Source organism: Lottia gigantea (genome assembly GCF_000327385.1).
Source record: "Lottia gigantea unplaced genomic scaffold LOTGIsca_3, whole genome shotgun sequence".
Classification (NCBI taxonomy): domain Eukaryota; kingdom Metazoa; phylum Mollusca; class Gastropoda; family Lottiidae; genus Lottia; species Lottia gigantea.
The window spans coordinates 2197364-2218648 of NW_008708986.1; the positions used below are offsets into that span (position 1 = coordinate 2197364).

Below are 21285 nucleotides of genomic sequence, written 5' to 3' on the forward strand. Positions count from 1 at the left end.
CAAAATATCAACTATTTATTTATTTCGGACTTCGAGAAATATTTGTACAAATAGTTGAAGTATAAGTGGTACACGATAAACGTAATCGTTGTCCATTAAGTTTTAAACAAACCTTTTCTATGTATTCATTTTGAGCTGCAGGCAATTCCAGGATAATACCAGTTTCATTGATATGATTTATGTCATTGGCAAACGAGAAAGAATAGAGATTGCACAATGACAGTAACTTGTTGATTTTGGCAAAGAATTTTTCTGAGTTTTTTCGACCTGACTATTAAAATGTACTGAAGAAGCGAGAAACCCATCAGATATGTTATCACCAAGTTGATCCTACTGCTACAGCATTCTTAGTATTATAATAATAGATGTAATTGTTTCTCCAGATTCATAATGATGTTTTTAAACTACATATTTTACCGACACCTATATAATGGCTATCGGCCACATCAACCATTTTTGACTGGTACCAATAATTAATATCATCTCTAGTGTTAAAGTTAGATACATGGCGATTTCTGTCATTTTGTTCTATCTAATCTACCAATGATATATGATTTTTGTTTTACCAATTATTGGCATTTAAACAAGGGTTGGGCTTTCTATATAGATAAAATTCTTTTATGTATGCTTACTCTTTCTGGAACACAGGAATCACTTCTCTCTATATATATTTTAAGAGGAACAGTCGGCATTTTCGGGGATTGATTTGGGTCTTGAATGTGCGTTAATAGTCTTAAGAAGTACTAAAACGCACGAAAGTCGCATAATCCCTTCAAATATACCTCAAACAAGAAATTTAACTGTCTATTTCTATATATGTGTTTTCTATATATGGCATAGTCTCACTAAAATTCGAGTCGAACTTTTAACTTTCAAACGTGAATAATTATGGATACATATGGATTTGAAGGGTCAAATTTCGACGATGAGCTGTAAACACCATTACTGATTATGTAAACTTAAAAATTCTTGTACCTGAAACTAAGGTATGATTGGTCGAACAGATAGTGAAGATGCTCCTTTTACAGATAAACAATTAGTGTCTCGCAAGTTTATTTCGAATGATGGACAAAAATCGTCCAAGGACTATATCTTCAAATTTAAAATATTTTTATAAATCTACTACATCTCAATCTAAGTAAATTGGGATTTTTTCTTGGTGAACCAAGTATCAACAGTGGAATTCAGAGAATTCGTGGGAGGGGGCGATCAAGATCTGTTCCTTTCTCTCCTCTCCACTTTGTCAGCAAAAGTCAACAAGTGCGGACTTCATTTGAATCATAATGGACATAAAATCAGTGTACATGCATAAACATGCAACTTCCTCATTCAATCAATATTAACATAATCTAACCTATGTTTGAAAGAAATATAAGATTATCTGTCGGCTTAAATTCTTTTTATGAGTACAAGTATGTTAGTATGTTACGAACTGATAATATTTATTAGCTTTCAACTTCAAAATCTTTGTTCTGTCTGCATACATTCCAGAGAATGTAACATAATACATAATACATTCAGGTAGATTCTACTTGAGAACTTAACTCCATAGCTTATAAAGACATCCAATTACCACCAAATTCTCTTAGCTCTGAAGTTGAGTTTTCAAACGTTTTTTGATTTTCAGTTTAAAGAGGAACATCGAAATTATTTCAATCTCGTATACCTACTGAATAAAACACTACCTAGATTTTGTTAAGGTTATGCATTATGCAATCATATTTAGGTCAAGTTGTTATATGGCTGTCTTCATTATATGAAACCACACAAACTATTGCAAATAAGTATGTGACTTATTAATATCTCCACTGAGGTGGTGTCTCAATCAATTCCACTTCTATCGCTTTCACTGTCCAAGAAGCCAACTATCAAAGATAGATTAGATTTTACAGTTCGTTTTGGATCCTCTTGAACTATCAGCGATCTATCTGCACCAAAGAGGAGACCACACACTTGAACATCTAATTTTTTGTTGTTTTATATGCTAATGTGATTACTAAGCGTGAAACGTATAAGAAAGAGTGAAGAACAGAATCGAGTGAGTCAAACACCCCAACTTACGAATTAATTTGAAGTTTGATCAATGCTTGAACAATGCAGCAAGTGAACATGATTTTGAAGTATACATTGATTATTCAGCTATTACTCAGCATGTGATTTGGCACAATTCTGAAAATAGTTGAAGCCGGTGTCTAAAAATACATTGTGTAGAGATATCTTCTGGCAACAAAATTGTTAGGGGAGAGATACTATTATTCTACAATATGATTATTCTAGCTTTGTACTGACCTGGAATTCACTTACCTCTAACAATTTTTCAGTTAGATCTTAGAATTTATCGTTTACACAATTAATAGTTGGCTAAATACATTTTTGAATATTAGGATTGCAGCATCATGAAATTGAGAAATTAAAACGCTTGTTAAAGGAGTTGATCTATTTCTAGAACATCTATAATAGTTGACACGTCTATAGGATATGGATGTCTGTTCGGAGCAATAAAATATACTTATCAGGTGATATAGAACAATGATCTGCTTAAGATACAGATTTTAGGCTACAGAGTATTTCTTGTTTTTTACTATACCATATGAAATACAATCACAAACCTAAACACTAATTAGTCATTTCAGTCAAACCAATATTCAATATAACTTGATCAAATTGCATTAAACATAGACATCTATTTCAAAGATAAATGTATGCCATCAAAGTTTGGCAATGATCTACTTCTCTTGAATGCAGAAAGGTTATTTCTATTTCTAGAATTCTTGGCATACCAAACCAATCTGAGGGGTTTACGAATTTGTCAATAAGCATTATCTATATAATTACAACATTAATTAAAGACCAATTAGTGGGCAATTATCATAATTTATAACATGCATCTCTTACTGTGAATTGTGATCATCGATATCAAAATGATTTTGAAATGCTTGGGTCAGAGCCTGGTTGTGAATTTTCGTGGTTTGTTTCTAATCTTGTGGAACCATTCGCGACAAATCTTGAAATGACCCAAGATACAAAAAATTAGTGTAGCTTAGCCCATATTCATAATGTACAGAGGAATGAAAATGTATTTCAAAACCCCCAAAATTGATTAAAAAACAGTACACTATAGCTTCCCTCTGAACCCAAATGAATTTGTTTTTTCAGAGATTTCACAAATTTGTAGGAAATATAGTGTGGAGGTGGTCGTTTTGCTGTTTGAGGGACACGTAAATGTCCCATTGCTAGAGCTAATTTGTCGGGGAAGGTGACAATTTGAATTATGATGTGATATAATACATGTACGCAGTCCTCGAACACTGGTTTATAAGCTGTTACTCTCTACTTACAGTTGCTATTAATTATCTAATTATGTGCTACATCCATTACGAAGCATGGAATATGGGTTGGCAGAATGGCCACCTCATAAATTAGGCCAATGGACAATTGACTAAATGGCAGAATCGTATATCATCATGGTGAAGAAACAGTACACTCTTTAGATAACCTTATGACGTGACACAAGCATTTTCAATTACAAGCATTAGCATGTACGTACTTCCGGTAGGGTCGGTTGACCCACTTGAACACGTTGGTTCATAATATCTTACACTAAATTCAAAGTTGAGACAAATTAAAGTGACTTATATAGATATGCGTGTAGATGCATATTCCCCACTGCTGTATTGTAGCCCAGATTCCTCTAAAAATTACATGGCGACATCACAACATACATTGTTTTCTCTGCATTCTTTTGCTTTGTTGGTTGCCAGAGAAAAATGTACAGTTTCTGGAAAAGTTAAAATGTTAGCGGCACTAGCCCATTCTTTATCGATTTCCACTGTCGAAGGATCTCGAAAGTGCATATCGTCCATAAGACAATTAATTGACGCCTTCTTATATCAACCCCCCGACCGACATCTTTGCAAGAATCGAATCATGAACCATCAGGTAAAAGAGAAAACGCCTAACTCCGCGACCTGAACTAAATTATAACAATTATACATTGAAAGTCAGTGTGAGTCGAAACGGTGGAAAATAGATCAGGTAATTTTCATACATCATTGGGTAAGGTGTTCATCCATAAACTATTAGAAATCAGTCCCCGGGCAATCATTTAATCATGGTTTATTTAATGTTACCGGAAAAACAAAATGGCCGAAATAGAATTATAGATCAAACTTTTTCAGTCTGTTGACTGAAATAACTTCAGAGGATGTTTTCTGTAGTAGGTGTTTGTAAATATAACCTAGCCTTAATGCCTAACAGTTCAATTCAACAGAATCATGCGAACGTTCTTCCACTCCTTCGCGCATTTAATATCTATCAATTCATCTGGTAAATCGAGACTTATGATGGCTCTCAGAATGATTGATACCTTAAGAATCTCCGCCCACTTCTACCACAATACTTTCAGTAAATCCTAATTCTACACGTAAAGAATTTAAGAATGTCACATTTTATTTAAAATTCTTTGAGTAAAAAATATCTATCCTGCATCACATAGGAAGTCAGAAGTAAAACGCGTTAATTGTCAAAAGTGAGAAAAAGTCCAACAATTTGGCACCTCGTTCTGTTATTCTATTTGTCATAGGAGAGATAACTGCACGCCATTTTTAGCTTCTAATGCATGAGAGTGTATTCCAATAGTTTCACTGTTACCTATTGCGAGTTCTGCTACGTAAGCGGTTGCTAGGGACATATTAGGCCTCACATTGTTGTTAGGTAGTCTCGCACTATTTTCTCATTTCTTTCAACGTTATACGTCATAAATGACTACGTCTTACTCAGAAGTTCTGGGCATACCCCCTTTTCCTTATATGGCAGACGAAGGTCACAAGCGAGAAATGGTACCGATAAAGCTTCGAATTAAAGAATAATAAATAGACTTAATGTTAATCAGCGTCGATAATTTGAGTTTTTACTCCAATAATATTCTTAGTCGTTTGGTGGCGCTACATATCTTTCTTATCTCTAGCATAAAGATAGTATTGGAGGTTGGTGACCATCTTTGACTGCTTTCATCTCAAATTACCTCGATTAGTACTAGGTAACGGAAACGCGCCACCTAGCGGCAGGTGCGTGTATATATACTCTAGCTATAGAAGTATATAAGGAATCTGTAGCGGGCGTTCAAAGATAGATTGCAAACCAGCACAGTGGTATTTAGTAGGCAGCTGGTCCCGGAAGAGGTTATCCCAATTTCTCAGCGTTTCGGTGGAGCTAGTTTTTCAGTACTTTTTGGATATTCTTGTATAATCAACAAACGGCCACAAAATGATGGGAATAGATGATTTTGACAACGTCCGAACTGTTCGTTCTATTCAACGTTTAAATGTCTACCGTGGCACATCTCCAGCCACCCAAAACAGATTGGAGGTAGGCATTATGCAATTTTAAAGCTTAATAACACATATATTGCAATTTATTGCTCAAATACTAACAATTTTTTTTATCTGCTTTTCTGCAATCTTTAAGTTCCTGTGGTTTGTGTTGTTAAGGCATATTTCAGATCTAGACGTTACATTGACTGTTTTGTGCTTAAATGTTGCCCTTTCTCTTAAAATGGATGCTATTTGTTAATTCTAAAGGATTACATTTCCAATGGAATAAGTGTGACGCCAATAAGCATCTGTGATTATCCGTTAAACAATAGACTTACACTGTAACATCGTCACATTGTGTCATCCATTACACTTGTGTGACCTTATACGACATAACGTGACAGTTTGAAATGTGCCTTAAACAACTGAACCAAAAAAATGATCAACTGTTTTGTTAGTCTTTGCAATTAAATTAAAACTTTCTACTTTCATTATTTATCATTTTAAATTGATGTTTAATTGTTTGACTCACAAAGTTGATTTACTAAATGATTTATAAACACAAACACAATACATATACCATAATACATAAAATTGACAAAAACACAATTACAGCAGCTAATTAGCAAGAGTCAGTTAGATTTACAGATGTACAATTTTGAAATAGCCTGATCAGCATTTTGTTATTAGTATTTTACAATTTCGATTAAGTTTTTAGATCGATTATTGCTTCTTGATATTAACTTACAGTTCAGAAATGTGTACACTTAAAGATTTATTCAAACGTTGTATCAAAATTAAATTCCTGATTGAGTCAGAGCTAGATGAAGTGCTGATATCAGCAATCGAGCACCTTGACCCCATTCTCTCACCTTTACAACCCACCAAGGTCATGTCGATCAAATAATTACCCAGATATACACATAACACTCACATAGTACTGGATATATACCTATATATGCAACATACAGAATACCTCACTACAAATAATGGGTTTGAGCCACCAATTTGACAAAATAAGTAAATTTAATGACATAATACATCATCTTTAAACTGTTATTACATTTCACACAGAATGAAACAAGTCAAGAAAAACAAATAAAGGTTGCAGCTTAAATCAAGTATTTCTCTATTAAGTTTTCCAATAATATCAATAATAATCTTTGACTTCATGAACAGTGCATTTTTGATACAAATTTTCAGGAAGTGAAAGCAGACATAATACGTTCCTAAAAGAAACATTGATATATTGTTATTATTTCAACATCTGTATCATTGGTGAGGAAAAGAAATATCTTACGTTTACAATGTTGGAATGTTCTATAAGAATCTCAAGTTATCAGTACAACACTCTGAAAGTTTCTTGAGGTGAATCATCGACCAAGAATCTATACCATCTATGTTGATGAAAAGTTTCACCAGAGGGCATACTTAGAAGAATATTTAATTTGATAAAGATATGAAATAAAATCTGAATGAGTGTAAATTGCAACGGATCGAAAATAAAAGAGAAACTATTTTGAAAAAGACCGGATCTCACAACTGGTACCTAATGATTAAGTCTTTGAAAGAGGATTTTGTGCACTTGAGCCATAAAAATATTTTCTTGGTATCTATTTCTTAAGACAAGTATAGCTACTAAAAGAGTATTAAATCTTCCTGTTTTGAAATCTTGTTTTTGTCTTAGTCAAAATCAAATCTGTGACCTGTTATGTCATTGTCAATTGAAATTTACCAACATTCTTCTTTCTTATCTATAGTAAAATTCTTGTTAAGAGTAATGAGGTGGCTGTTTGGCTGAACAATAAATGAAGGGGAAGTAGGTAGTCGACAAGGGTAGCTTCTGAGTTCTTGCTTTTTCATTTGTGTCATTGATAATCCTAAGAACATGATTTGATTTTGCATTCTTTGGACGGAATTGACTTGAATTTTTAATAGGAACGTACAAATATAGTAGAAGTAAATAGAAGTCAGATATGACTGAAAAATAGCGATAAAGATTAAACTGAAAGGAATGATAATAAATTTAGGACCAATGTAAAGAAAACATAAACAAACATGATAGACATGCCAGTTATTTGCTTAGGAAGATATTATAATTAGAAAAGGAAATATTGTAATTAGAGATAAAAGAGAGGTAGATATCATTATAGAATTAAAAACATGTGCCTGGAGAAACAAGTCATGTATTTCCTTTGATTGAAATCAAACGGAATGCTGAGTAACTAATGTTCAAGTGGAACCAAGATGGCAGCTAGGTATTCTGATTGATAGCACCTGATCATTACCTTTGGAACGTTACACTTCGTATACATAGTATTATTACCTAGGTAACGGCGAAAACTCAGCAGAAATCATTTTACAATCCGCCCTCGAGATTCAATTCTTTCTGAATTCTTTTGGTAACGTGATCTTCTATTCTAAACAGACTGGCACGTGCCTCTCCCATCTGTAACCATTAGCAACTAATACAATATGGCGGTTATCTGTCATCGGCGTAAAGTGTTTATGGAGTTTTCAAAAAAGTAAATTAATTTCTCGTTTACTTAGAAATTCAGTCAATATACAAACTTCATCAGCATTATTTTAAAGATTCCAACTTAATCAAATTAAACTTAAGTAAATAATATGTTAATGATGCATTAAGTAAAATATTTTAAAGTAAAACTGCCCTCTTAATTAACTAGAAGTTATATACAGCTCGCAATCTTACATTTAAAAAAAAAATGATGTAAATGAAGCCGAAATATTAATTTTCAGGTTTATTTCTGTTCCAAGACCAACATTAAGACAAGACTTTAGAAAGATTGCAGTCATATGAGATTTACACAAGAGAAACATAAAAATAGATGCTTCAAAAATAATAAGTTACAATTACGGTAGTCATGAAACTTAAAACTAATTATATCAGTAATACGATAACAATGGCAAGAAAAGTTTTCGTCGTTATAGGGGAAAAAGTAAACAATTGAGAAATATATAACAATAAACATCAAGATAAAACAATATACTGAGTCAGCATCCAGATAGAAAATCTATTCTACATGCTAATAACAGTGTTTAGTAGGCTAAACTATCTTGATATACCTTATCCGCATTTGGGCATCGGCATAATGGCATGGTGCCAGAACACTTTCTATCTTTTATCATCTTTGAGTATACTATTACCCCAAGTCTACCTATAGTTGATTATTACCACATACTGAGACAACACATTACGTACATTATAGATTAGGGTGGAACTTTCCGTAGTTCTTTGACGGCAGATACTCAAATGCTCTCAAGCTGTGAACTTTGATATCACATTAATGAGAAATCGGTGTAAACAAACAAATTTAAAAACTAAAACTTGTAATAAATTGACATGAACCTCGGTGAACTAGTTTTTCGGTTATATTCTATTATGTTTCATCAATCATAAATTTGATAGAATCTGATTGATTCTTTTGGAATCTAATATAAATAGACATTACATAATATACTTACAAATTCATAATTAGATTTCCACACATTAATAAAAGTTTAAATTTTAATAAAAAAAAACACAAATTCGTTAATTATGAACTTTGCTCTGTTTGTACTGAAATCGAGGTAGTCTGACCTGGCATAAACTTTGTTTAATTTCTATGGTCGGTTGCTTACTGTCAGTGCCTTCAGTTGGATATTAACTTTCAACCACCCTAATATCTAATAAACAGATACATAAACAAAATACACACATAGGTACAATACAAAAAATAATCAAATCGTATTTTTTCCTGTGGATTACTTCACTTCATGAAATTCATTTGTTATTTCATACAAAAATTCAACATTAGAAAAAAGGAATCGAAATATTCGATCCGTTTAATGACTATTAAGAACCATTCCAAATGATTAGTTCGAAAAATCAAATGCAAATGTTTGATAGCAAATTAATTATGCGTGGAGTAGCTTATAAGATGGAAGCTGCCAAAGGATTAATTCCAGATCCATACAAAGTATATAAAATTTACGGATTAGTTGGAATATGTACATCAGTTATCTAACTAACCTAGAATTCGTTGTCAGTTGATTTGGCACATTTATTCCTGGCAGACTAATATTTGTTACTATAAATAGTACAACCAGCGCCTTTTAAGGGAAAGGTATAGCGCGTGCAATAGTCGTGAAATCTTACCGGTATGCAATGTTTCCTAGACAACAAAAATTCTCAAATTAGAAATCAACATCTATTTTACAAGTTAAAATTATCAAGAGTTCTATATAAATGAAGTTTGTAATCTAGAACATGGGAATAATTGTGATAAGAAGGTGTCAGACTCTACATATCCTTTATTTCTGACTTAAAGTAAAATAGTTCTCTTAGTACATCTTTATCAGAACACTGATAAATTCTAGTCGACCTCAGTTGCACAAGATAAACAACATCAAATATACATAATCCTTTACCTCACAGTACTGGATCTTAAAACACATAAAAGTTAGCTCGTGCATCATGACCTGGGTCACTGTGTTTTATTGTAAGCACATTAACAAACCATCGTGCACTGCAGAAATTAATCAAACCATTTCACAAGATGAAACAATTTCCACAAAATTATATAAATGTTGTAATATAAGCAACATAATTTTTACTTTATAATAATTCTTATAGTCTCTTTTGCTTTAGTTTTTTTTTGTTGCATCTTCTTATATAGCCGTATAAAACCTGTATTGCTGTTGAAATTTTTTTGTTTATTATTAACCCTTCATCATTCAATTCCACAGACCAATACGGAAACATCATCATCCAGTAGAGTTGTCAAAACAGAAAAGGCATTTTTTGAAAAGGAGGAGACTCGATATCAGGTATAACGTCACGAGCACATGTTATTGAATGACGTCAAGTGTGACGTGCGGATTTGAAGTGACGTGTATTACAAATGATGTCATAGTTTGTGATCGCTTTAAATACCGTTTTCCATTCACATTCGCAATATCCATTTTGATGTGATCGTAGACCAACATGACTATCCAAATCCATATCCCAAATAGTTATTACCTTTTTTGTTCCTCAAAGAGTGGGTTTTGTCTGATGATTTTCCTTTCTGACACGAACTTTCCTTATCATCCTCATCACATCGTTAAATCCAAGCATACCATTCCGTGAAATCTATAACGGCAATTCTATCGTACTAATTCTATCTTTCCGGTTTTTCTACTTTTTCCGCATCCTCTTTTTTTCAGCATGCAAGTATTTCATTTCAATCTCTTTTTTTAAATGTTACTTTTATTATTTTGTAAAATTAATCTTTATTTACATAATTAAGGTAGTTTTCATAATAGCAAAAGGTTAGAAATTACAGCACATAGATAATGTATTCACTATCCATAACCCCAATCCAATAAAGTAATGATGTTTTTTTTTTTTCCAGTCCAGAATTCGAGAACTCGAAGACAGTTTAGATTTTGAAAGAGATCACCGAGTTCGAGTAAGTATCTCACATCTACTCTAAAACGAATATAAAGTTACAATCTCATCAATTGCAAAACTAGGAATATTTTCACAAAAATAGTGACTCAAAGACAGTTAAAAATATATGAAGAAGCATGGGCGAAGAAATTCCATACATTGTGTTCTCTTATGCAGTATTTTATATATTAAACAATATCTTTCTTGTTTTAGGTTGAGAAACTCCTCGCCGAGACCCAGTTCCAATATGACCAACTTTCAGACAGACTTGAAGAACAAGGTGGTCAGACCTCCGCTCAGGTAGGCTATGTATTCATTTCAAATGTTCTGCTAAAAATATGACTAGATCTGGTGCTTCAGCAAACACGACAATCCCACATTATTGGCTATATAGAATACCGTACAAGTAGAACTTGATAGTTTCCAAGACTGGTTATTTCCTCTCAATAAGAAAAGTGAATTATTGCCATTGTCATCATTAAAATCAAATGTCAGTCGCCGTGAAGGAATACTAATTGTCCATAATCTTTATTATCGCCAAATGAAAATTATTTTATCATTTCAGATCGAAATCAGCAAGAAACGTGAATCAGAACTCTCCAAATTAAGGAAAGATCTTGAAATTGTCAACATTGCTCATGAAGGAGCCGAGCAAAGTTTACGAAAACGACACAATCAAGCCATTGCTGATCTCACCGACCAACTTGAACATATGAGCAAAACCAAAAATAGGTAAGTATCATTTCTTCAACATAATGCCTTCAATCCCTTTAAGGCGATATGACATACTTTCTTTATAAACAATATCTAACTTTACTCAGTCAAATGTCTGTTCGGAACAGAATTGTCATATGCGTGGTTCCATTTCCCACTATCAATGCCTTTGAGCTATTTATCAAATAGCCATTTATTGTTGTTGCCATAAAAAAAATGAAGTATTTTGTCTGCAAACCACACGTTACTTCTTTTTCTCCATTTAAACGATTATCATAATGAAATACCGGTCCCATATCTGTAAAATTGATTTTATTTCACTCAATGCAATATCAACTATTTTATTTTTTTGTCATCTGTTTTTAGAGTAGAGAAAGAAAAGCACCAACTTATCATTGAAATCGATGGTCTTCAGGGAAGCCTTGACTCTCTTACCAAGGCCAAGGTTAGTCTTAAAATCTGTGCTTGTCCTAGTGAATACATTACTGAACAACGCTTCGTTATTTTTTTACATTCATTAAAAACCTGGCGCTATCATTATGAAGTGTTCTCAAAATTATTCATGGGTAGTTTCAGGTGCAGTCAATTCCTTTGTGTATCTTTATAATGATAATTTCTGTTTTTTCGCATTACAGACCTCTGCTGAGAACCGGGCCGATGCCCTTGCTGGTAGCTGTGATCGTCTCAAGGGTCAGGTTGATGATCTTACACGACAAGTCAACGATCTTTCTGGTCTTAAAGCTAGACTGACCCAGGAGAATTTCGACCTCCAACACCAAGTTCAGGAACTCGACTCTAATAACGCAGCTCTTGCCAAGGCCAAGGCCCAACTCCAGGCCTCCAATGATGATCTGAAGAGAAATCTCGATGATGAGAGCAGAGTAAGTAGTGTAAAAAGTAAAAAAAAATAAGGAATATTTTGTCGTTTTCTGTTCATTTACCAACACTTATGGTAAGAACATCGTCATAAGGAAATTCACACTTTCAGTCTTTTATAAGTTAAGGGAACAATATATTTAGTGATGCAACAGTTTTTTTCAGTCGATTTTTTTCACGGATTTAAAACTCTTATATATTTCACTTTCAGCAAAGACAGAATCTTCAAGTTCAAGTACAAGGTCTCCAAGTTGATTTTGACAGTTTGAACGTCCGCTATGAGGAAGAGGTTGAAACCTCCACCACTCTTCGTACCTCACTCGTCAAAATACAAGCTGAATTCACTTCATTGAAGACAAGATTTGACAAAGAGATGCTCGCCAAGGCCGAGGAACTCGAGGAAACTAGGCGTAAGCTTAATGCCCGAATCCAAGACTTGGAAGATCAATGCGAACAACTCAGAGCCAGAAACAGCAACTTGGAAAAGGCAAAATCCAAACTCACTATGGAACTTAAAGAAGTCACCATTGAATTAGAAAACGTGAGTAATATTTAACCATATGAAATTAAATTACATTATGTGGCATACATTTCATAAGAAGAAATACATGTTATAACCTTGTTTTAAAGCATTGCTCTTCAAGACATAAAGCAACATTTAGTTTCATTTCGATTTTACAGACTCAAATCATCGTACAAGATTTGACCAAGAGAAACAGACAATTGGAAAATGACAATGCCAACCTCCAGAGACGAGTAGATGACCTTTCGAAAGAAAATGATGCCCTTAGAGCCGAAAAGGCCGCCCTTGAACAAGAGTTGTACAGAATGAGAGTTGCCAATGCCGAACTCACCGAGAGAAACGAAGCTCTCCAACGTGAAAACAAGAGTCTTGCTGGTGAGTAACCTACACGATCTTTCTCTAACAACGCCCAAGAAGTTGTTCATAATCTAAACATGTGCATAAAATACAAAATGGTTACATTTTTTTGAAACAGTTTGAGATGGATTTTAGGTCTGTCTGATACTTAATTTTAATCTGCCTCTATATTTCAGACCAACTCCGTGAAGCCAACCTTGCCCTCAAGGATGCTAACAGGGAACTTGCCGAACTCAGATCCATCCGAGCCCAACTCGAACAAGAGAGAGACTCTCTTGCCGCCGCCCTCAGAGATACTGAAGATGCTCTTAAGGATGCTGAAAACAAATTGGCTGCCGCCAACTTAGCCTTGAACAACCTTAGAGTTGAGATGGAGAACAGACTTAGAGCCAAGGATGAAGAAATTGATAACATCAGGTAAGAATCCCAGTTGGCTTTAGCTGTAAAAATATTCTGTATCTATTCCCTAAATCAAGAGATGTGCTGTTTATAATTAAAGTGGTAATCGTGTTATATTAGTAATATATAAGTTGTATCTTTCAACCAGTCCTTTCAAATTTTCTTGATTAATAAGCGAATACCTTTAAGAATGAAAATATAGAGCCAATATTTCTTTTACAAAATTACAATGAAAACATTGCTGACCTTTTCATCTTATGACTAGATATCAATGGAACGTTATTACACCAAAAGAATTCTATTCTGAGATTAGGTACTAAGTGTAACACTGTGCCGCACTGAACACAGATTTGACTAGAATTGACAGCAAACCGATGGCTTTACATGTTTTGATCTATATAAAAAACGGAAAGGGTTAGATCTTGTGTTACGTTTGCTAACTATCAGGTAAAGATCAACAGTATGACCCCTTTGACCTATTGCCTAAAAAATGCTGTTTAGTTTGTGATAGGATACATATGTTCGATGTTTACAATCTTGTGTGTACTGACTAAGCAAAATTTGATACTAGCTAAGAGAGTGGGAGGTGAATCGATGGATATAACAATAATATCTACAGACATTTAACCATATTCTTGGGTATATCTGAAGCCTTGTGAGGGTGGGTCACATATTGGAGGCAGATGCTCTTTAAGAGTTCATCTTGATCAGCACTGATATATTTTTCTAGAAGTTTCTCAACGTGATGCTTTTCAAATTACAGGAGAAGCAGTGCCCGTGCTATTGAAGAATTGCAGAGAACACTGGTTGAAGTTGAAGTCCGCTACAAGACTGAAATCAGTAGAATCAAGAAGAAGTACGAATCTGACATCCGTGAACTCGAAGCTGCTCTTGACAACGCCAATAGAGCCAATGCCGAATATCTTAAACAGATCAAATCCCTCCAAGCCCGTGTTAAGGTAAGCATGATTTTCATTCGTAGTTGACAGTGAGCTCATGGTCGTTGTTGATGTAAATGAGTTTGAATCAATTGGAGGTCTCAATAATTTCACTATTACATTACATGTACTTACATACATTGGTAATAAGAGTGCCAAAAATATCTGAAGACAACGTGTCTGGTATCATACCATGCTCAAGAGATGCACATAACATTTGTCACGCCAGAACTTCTGTGTAAACAACTATATAAAACTATATGCAAATTCAAAACCTATTAGTTATTCAAACAAAGTAAATAAATCTGGTGTATACGAATGGAAATACACAATGTCCTCTTCTATATGTAAACAGAAAAGTTTTAATAGATCTTCTATAGTCAATAGCATTCAAAATAAAAAACAAACAAGAAAGAAAAAAATTATCTCAGAAAAGGCACTACCGCCTAAATCATCTGCAATGATAAAAATCGAAATTAACGAAAAATGTCTAGCGGTAATTGAAAATTGTACACATCATTGAAAACGAAATAGGTAATGGAATCAAATCAAAGCTGCCAGAAATTTTTTTTCTTCAACTCAGCGGTTTTTGTTGTAAGAAATAAACTTGCTGATTTCCTAATCTTTCTGTTTAGCAATAAAATATCGCAAGTGTGCTATTTTTCTCTGTTATTTTGGCACCAATTTTCCTCGTTTATTTGTCAGATGAAGAGTTATACCACGTGTTTGGCACGAGTTCAAGTATTTGTGTATCTGATATAGAAGATGTTCTGTTGGCCATATACAGCCAACACTTTTAGCTAGCATCATTCTAAACTGCCACTTACTTTTCAATGTTTATCAAAAATTTTTGTACATACGAGAACATATAAATAACCTAACTAGAGGAAAATAACAATCAACAACATTTCTTCTCAAATTATCCATTGTACAGAATGATAACAAATGAACAGATTATTTTGTTGAGATAAAAGCCTCAAAAGTAGTTGATTCTCCTTTCTTATGAAATAACACCTGATGTCACTTGGTGACCCGGGTTTACATTGGCTATTTATTATTCAGTATTTAGAATTACTTTACAAGATACCTTCCTATTTTCTGTTTATACTTGTTTCCAAACCGACACCATTCATCAAAGGTAAAGGTTTTTCCATGCATTAACTTTGGTATCAACAATTGCAGTATTATTTCACTTGAGCGACTGTTTTTTCCAGGAATTGGAAAGTCTTTTGGATGATGAACGACGTGTATCCGATGATCTCCGAGGTCAACTCACCGTCTCCGAAAGAAAGAGAGTTGCTCTTAACCAGGAATTGGAAGATTGCAGATCTCTTCTTGAAAATGTAAGTAGGGTCTCTCTTAAATTGACAGGTTATAACTTAACTTCAGGTAGTGGACTAACATGGAATATAACTGTACCAATGAACAAATCTTTGACATTTTAGATCAATTCCTGCAAATCGTCCACTTTCAAAAATATATTATTTATAATATGGATTGTTTGGTCATGGACTAAATTTTCCATGCGAACCAAGAAGTCGATTTGGTAAATTACTTATCTTCTTAGTTAATCAATACAATTGGATAGCTCTTATTCTTTGAAGTTACAAGACTTGTATATATTTTATCCTTTAATCTTATCGTTATTCCAGGCTGAACGTGCTCGCAAGAACGCTGAAAGTGAACTTAATGACGTCTCTGTCCGTCTTACTGAAGTAACCTTACAAGTCACTGCCCTCACCAACGACAAACGCCGAATGGAAGGTGATATCGCCGCCATGCAATCCGATCTTGATGAAGCCATCAACGCTCAAAGAGCTGCTGAAGAACGAGCTGATCGTCTTCAGAACGAAGTTGGAAGACTTGCTGATGAACTTAGACAAGAACAAGAAAACTACAAGAACGCTGAAAGTCTCAGAAAACAACTCGAAATTGAAATCCGTGAAATCACCGTCCGATTGGAAGAGGCTGAAGCTTATGCTCTCCGTGAAGGAAAGAGAATGGTTGCCAAATTACAAGGCCGAGTGAGTACACTTAAGTCAAACAGACGCTATAGTTGCATCATTTCGAGTTACAGTTAGTTTGTTTTATCGCTTGCTTTACAACTTAAGGAATTATTATTCTGTGAAATACTATGATGATTGACATTCGCTTTACTTTATAGGTGAGAGATCTTGAAGCTGAATTAGAAGCTGAAATGCGCAGAACACGAGAAGCTGTTGCAACACAAAGAAAAGTAGAGAGAATATACAAAGAATACATCGTTCAAACTGAGGATGATCGCAGACAATTAGCTGAATTGAGTAGCATTAACGATACATTGGCAAACAAAGTCAGACAATACAAACGACAGATGGATGAAGCCGTAAGTGATAACTTTTATTGCGTGATTGTTAACTAAGCATCAGATATTCTGGAAAATATCCGTGTCTTGCCTCGAACAGGGCAAAACTTTAAAGAGACTTTAAAGACTTAAGCTTAGAACTTTATAGAGCAAGATACTGCCTTTTGGGATTAATCAACTCTCAATTATATTCCTGAAGAAGCTGCTCTTCTGGTTATGAGGTGCATGTATCCAATTTCTTGACTCCATATTTAGTTGCATCACGATATTGAGACAAGGGCGTCTAATAGTCTAATATTTCATTAATTATCTTTTGCAGGAAGACATTGCCAACTTGACAATGAACAAATACCGCAAAGCCAACGCCTTAGTTGAAGAAGCTGAACACCGAGCTGATCTTGCCGAAAAGAACCTTACCACAGTCCGTAGAGCACGATCCATGTCAGTTACAAGGGAAGTGGTGTACTCAATCTAAATCTTCTAGAGTAGCAGTCTACTTATACATTTGGGGTCAGAACGGCAGTCAAATTTTAGCTTAAATTCATTCTCGCTGTAGTTGATGTATAAAGCTATGTTTCTATGAGTTCTTGACTTTTGGCATACTTCGAGTTTATACTTTTATCAATCTGATGGTGTTATAATTTTAAGAATTCAAATTGCGTTTTAATAAATCTCATGAATAATCATTCGATCGCGAACTCAGTTCTTAGCTGTTTAACCTCTCAATCATAGTTGATAGCTCTGTAACTTTAAACTTTTCGGAACATAGCTTTTGATGTTTTAATCCTTTGCCAACTTGAATAAATCCTTGACGTTGATGATGTTCGCTTTGTACTTGAAATGAAATCCCTTACGCTTTCAACGTTTGTACTTTATGCTTTTTGTATTTCACTTCTTGGTATTAATTTGAATCTCTGGGTTATTTCCTCGGGTCATTTTGGTAAATTAGAATGAGCGAGAAATAAATAATGCTGCCTTTCTGGTTCCTCATCATAAATTTCAATACATTGCTTCGTTCATTTATTTTAAATGAAAAGTATTTCAAGTCTCAAAATAACGAATCCGTAGAGAAAAAGCAATATTATTTAGACTACTGCATTTACCTATTGAGAAAAAAAAATGCCTATAACTAAAAAAAGCGAACTTTACTTTCCTTAAAAAAATGAACGAAACAAATGTATAATATCTTCTTATTTAGCCAGCAAAATTTCATGAATCATATTATCTAACACAGCGCATGCATTTTTGCATCCTAATATCCATCAACATCAGTACTATATCAGATTTCGTCTTTGGGAATTCTTTGGGTCATGGCGATGTTTGCTTGTAATATCCTTTCATTGAGACGGGCACACTTGCACTAAATGCACACTTATTTAAGATTACTCATTTATTTTATGAATTTATCTACATATATATGTTATCAGTAAATGGAGTTTCTGAGATGAGACGGCGCTTTCCAATTTAAAAGACGTAATTATATACATTATATAATTCATAAAATGCTTTTCATTTACGAATTAGATTTATTACTTTAAATTATCAACGATTTTTGTCTTACAATTCTGTCGGCCTATTATAGGCCTAATTATACCGGTATTTCCCCTGCGTAACAACTTTTTCTTTTCTATTACAGGGTTTCATCTGTGGTAAACGTCTAAATATAAATGTATTAGAAATGGTTCTCGCTACCAACCCAACTTTTTCTTGTATAAAAGTTTATTTTATATTTTATGGCATCGCGTTGAAACTTGCTTTCAATTTAATCCATATCAAAGCATATTGGGATGTGGCTAACGCTATAAACAGCTGTCACGTGTTCTGTTGTCATGGTTACTATGCATGTGCACGTGGTGGATTGTCGAAGTGTTATGTCATTAAGCCGGAACTTCTGCTGCATCTTTGGAACATGATTCAACAAGTGCCTTTTTACTATTTAGGGGGGTTTCTCAATTCAATTACAGTCAAAAGCTGAACAAGGAATTATCAAAAACGAATATTGGACATTTACTAACCTTTAGTAAAATAATAGGAAATTAAAAGCCCTTTGTTTTCGATTTGTTTACATTGATCATTTGTATTTTATTTTTCCTTTTTTGTAAAATCAAAAGATGGGAACATCTTTGTCAAGGGGACATTACGTGCAATAAATTTTAGGTTTTAAATAATTGTCATTGTGATAAATGTTTTTATTTATTTTTAAATCAATTTTATTTATTTCTTTTGCCAAAGGAAACAATATCTAAAAATAATGAAAAAATATATCTCAGGAGTTGTTGATTATGCGAGTTCAAAGGTCATATAGTGTTGATTTTAGGTAATATAATCAGGATAGGAGAGTTATCAGTCCTGTTCTATGTTTGCGAGTGTCCGTTTGCAGGATTTGCCTAAAGCGGCGTTGTTGATTTCTTGGAATGGAATTTAGCATTTATACTTCGATCATATTTTTCTTTGTTCTTTTACCACCATATTAGCTTCTAGAATACGAATCGTTCGTAGATGAATTATTTTTTATCATTAAGGTTATAAGCGACCTAACCACAAAATGGCGGTCCACACGTCGTTGCGACGTCTGCAAGTGTTTATTTTCAATCTGTCTATTTATTTACGAATAATGCAATGTATATGTGTATTTATTTTTTCTTTTTCTCTGCTCCTCGCCGCAGTCGCATTTTTTTGTCAATAAATACTATCATTGCAGCTTTGTTAATCCGACTTTTTAATCCTGATTTGACTTACCCCTGGCTTTAATATTCTTCAACATGTCAATTCCGATTGCGCACTTTCCAAACAGAATCAAAGCTATATCGTGAACTAATTATTGGGGTGGCCATATAATATGGCCATGAAAAGTATTATGTAGGTCTTAAGCTACTTCTTTGTCCTTCACTATAGCTTATAGCCTAGCCTATTACCAATCCTGAAATCCAAGAAGATGGTTGAATCCAAACAAGATCTTCAATCGATTAGGCATACTAGTGATTTGGCTACGATCCAATTGAGGAATTTGATCACATCGTCCTCAATATTGCATCATAATTATCACTTACACAAAACACATAACATTATCTAACACAAAACACATGACATAATCTTACTACAGAATTAAAGTCCAAAAGCATTCCATTTTGTCAGTTGCAATGAAATTTTTCTCCGGAAACTGATGAAGTCGAGTCTCTTAGCCTATCTGTATGGAATGACAATACGGCATAATAGACAAGTCCTTTTCCCCCGACATGGTTTATAATAAAAATAACCAATAAGTGCTTTTACTAATCGTCACAACAGAAATAAAACACGCACCAAACATTAAACATTAGAGACCAGGCAGTAACATGGAGTTATATTCATGTGTGGACAGTAACAACTATTATCCCGCCAAGCTATTACTTAATGGGGCCGCTCGATTGGTGAGTTCATGGCCTTTGATAAACAAGTTGGAACATAGTTCAGAACGCCTTTCACGTGTGCCGAAAAAATGTAGGAGCAGAGAAAGCAATAGAAGGGAAAAATTTTAAAGTGACATAATCTGGTTCTATACCTTTCAATTGAGGCCAAAACCTGTTCAGAACTCATCAAACGTTTTTCATTTGATTTGAATTGGATCCCCTTAAAAATATTCGGACCACAAATGATTTGGAAAAACAGTTTCTTTTTCCAACTGCAATGAGGCTAATAGCACATTTTAAACGATTTAAAGAAGCGTTCCCCTATTTTCATTTATGAAACTGAAATTGCTAAAACTTATATGAATAGAAAGTAGAGGTGTTCCAATGACTTGAAACAATACCAGTTTGTCTCACATGTCCATAATTAATTCATAATTAGCTAAATTTGAAGAGAATTAACAGCAGAATTCCGATGAATGACAATAAAGAAAGGTATTTTTTTAGTTTATACAGGCTGTACATACACGGACATTTATGATTGGTTAAAACTCTTATTTATATACAATAAGAACATTATGATATGATTAAGAATACATGATAATTCATTACAAGCACCAGTTAATCAAATAGTATGCTTAATTTGACACTAAAAGATAAGGAAACCCATCTTTAAATACTTTTCTAATAAAAAGGTTTGGGATTGGCACAAAAAGTGAACTACAAAAAAAAAGAGGATATTGTCTCTTAAAATTCTGCCTATTTTCATAAGCCCAATGGTGCAGAAGAAGAAATAAAACTTCATTTAATTTCTCCTTATTTACCATGTTTAACCTTTCCACTTAAGTGCATTAGTCAAACTAAAAGGACTTTGTCTAAAAATATAGAGTTAGGTCATAGATAATGGGAAGAATGGATATGTTAGAGAGAGCCTGTGAAGGGATTCCATCAAGTTAAGTACATGTTAATAATGTAATATGTTTCATCTTCGTCTTGATTATT

The 21285-nt window shown here is 33.8% G+C and overlaps 2 protein-coding genes across 2 annotated transcripts; both read left to right on the top strand.

The window, feature by feature from the left end:
* Positions 1-5265: 5265 nt before the first annotated feature.
* LOTGIDRAFT_153233 (hypothetical protein) lies at positions 5266-12607 on the top strand (the record flags this gene model as incomplete). Its single annotated transcript, XM_009057147.1, has 8 exons — positions 5266-5367; positions 10062-10142; positions 10709-10765; positions 10960-11046; positions 11312-11478; positions 11827-11905; positions 12096-12341; positions 12548-12607. Coding segments are annotated over 8 exons (879 nt in total), but the record flags the coding sequence as incomplete, so codon positions are not given.
* A 4143-nt stretch (positions 12608-16750) lies between these two features.
* Positions 16751-17372, top strand: LOTGIDRAFT_153235 (hypothetical protein; the record flags this gene model as incomplete). Its single annotated transcript, XM_009057148.1, has 2 exons — positions 16751-16918; positions 17217-17372. The coding sequence occupies 2 exons, from the start codon at positions 16751-16753 to the stop codon at positions 17370-17372; spliced, it is 324 nt and encodes a 107-aa protein (XP_009055396.1).
* Positions 17373-21285: the final 3913 nt, after the last annotated feature.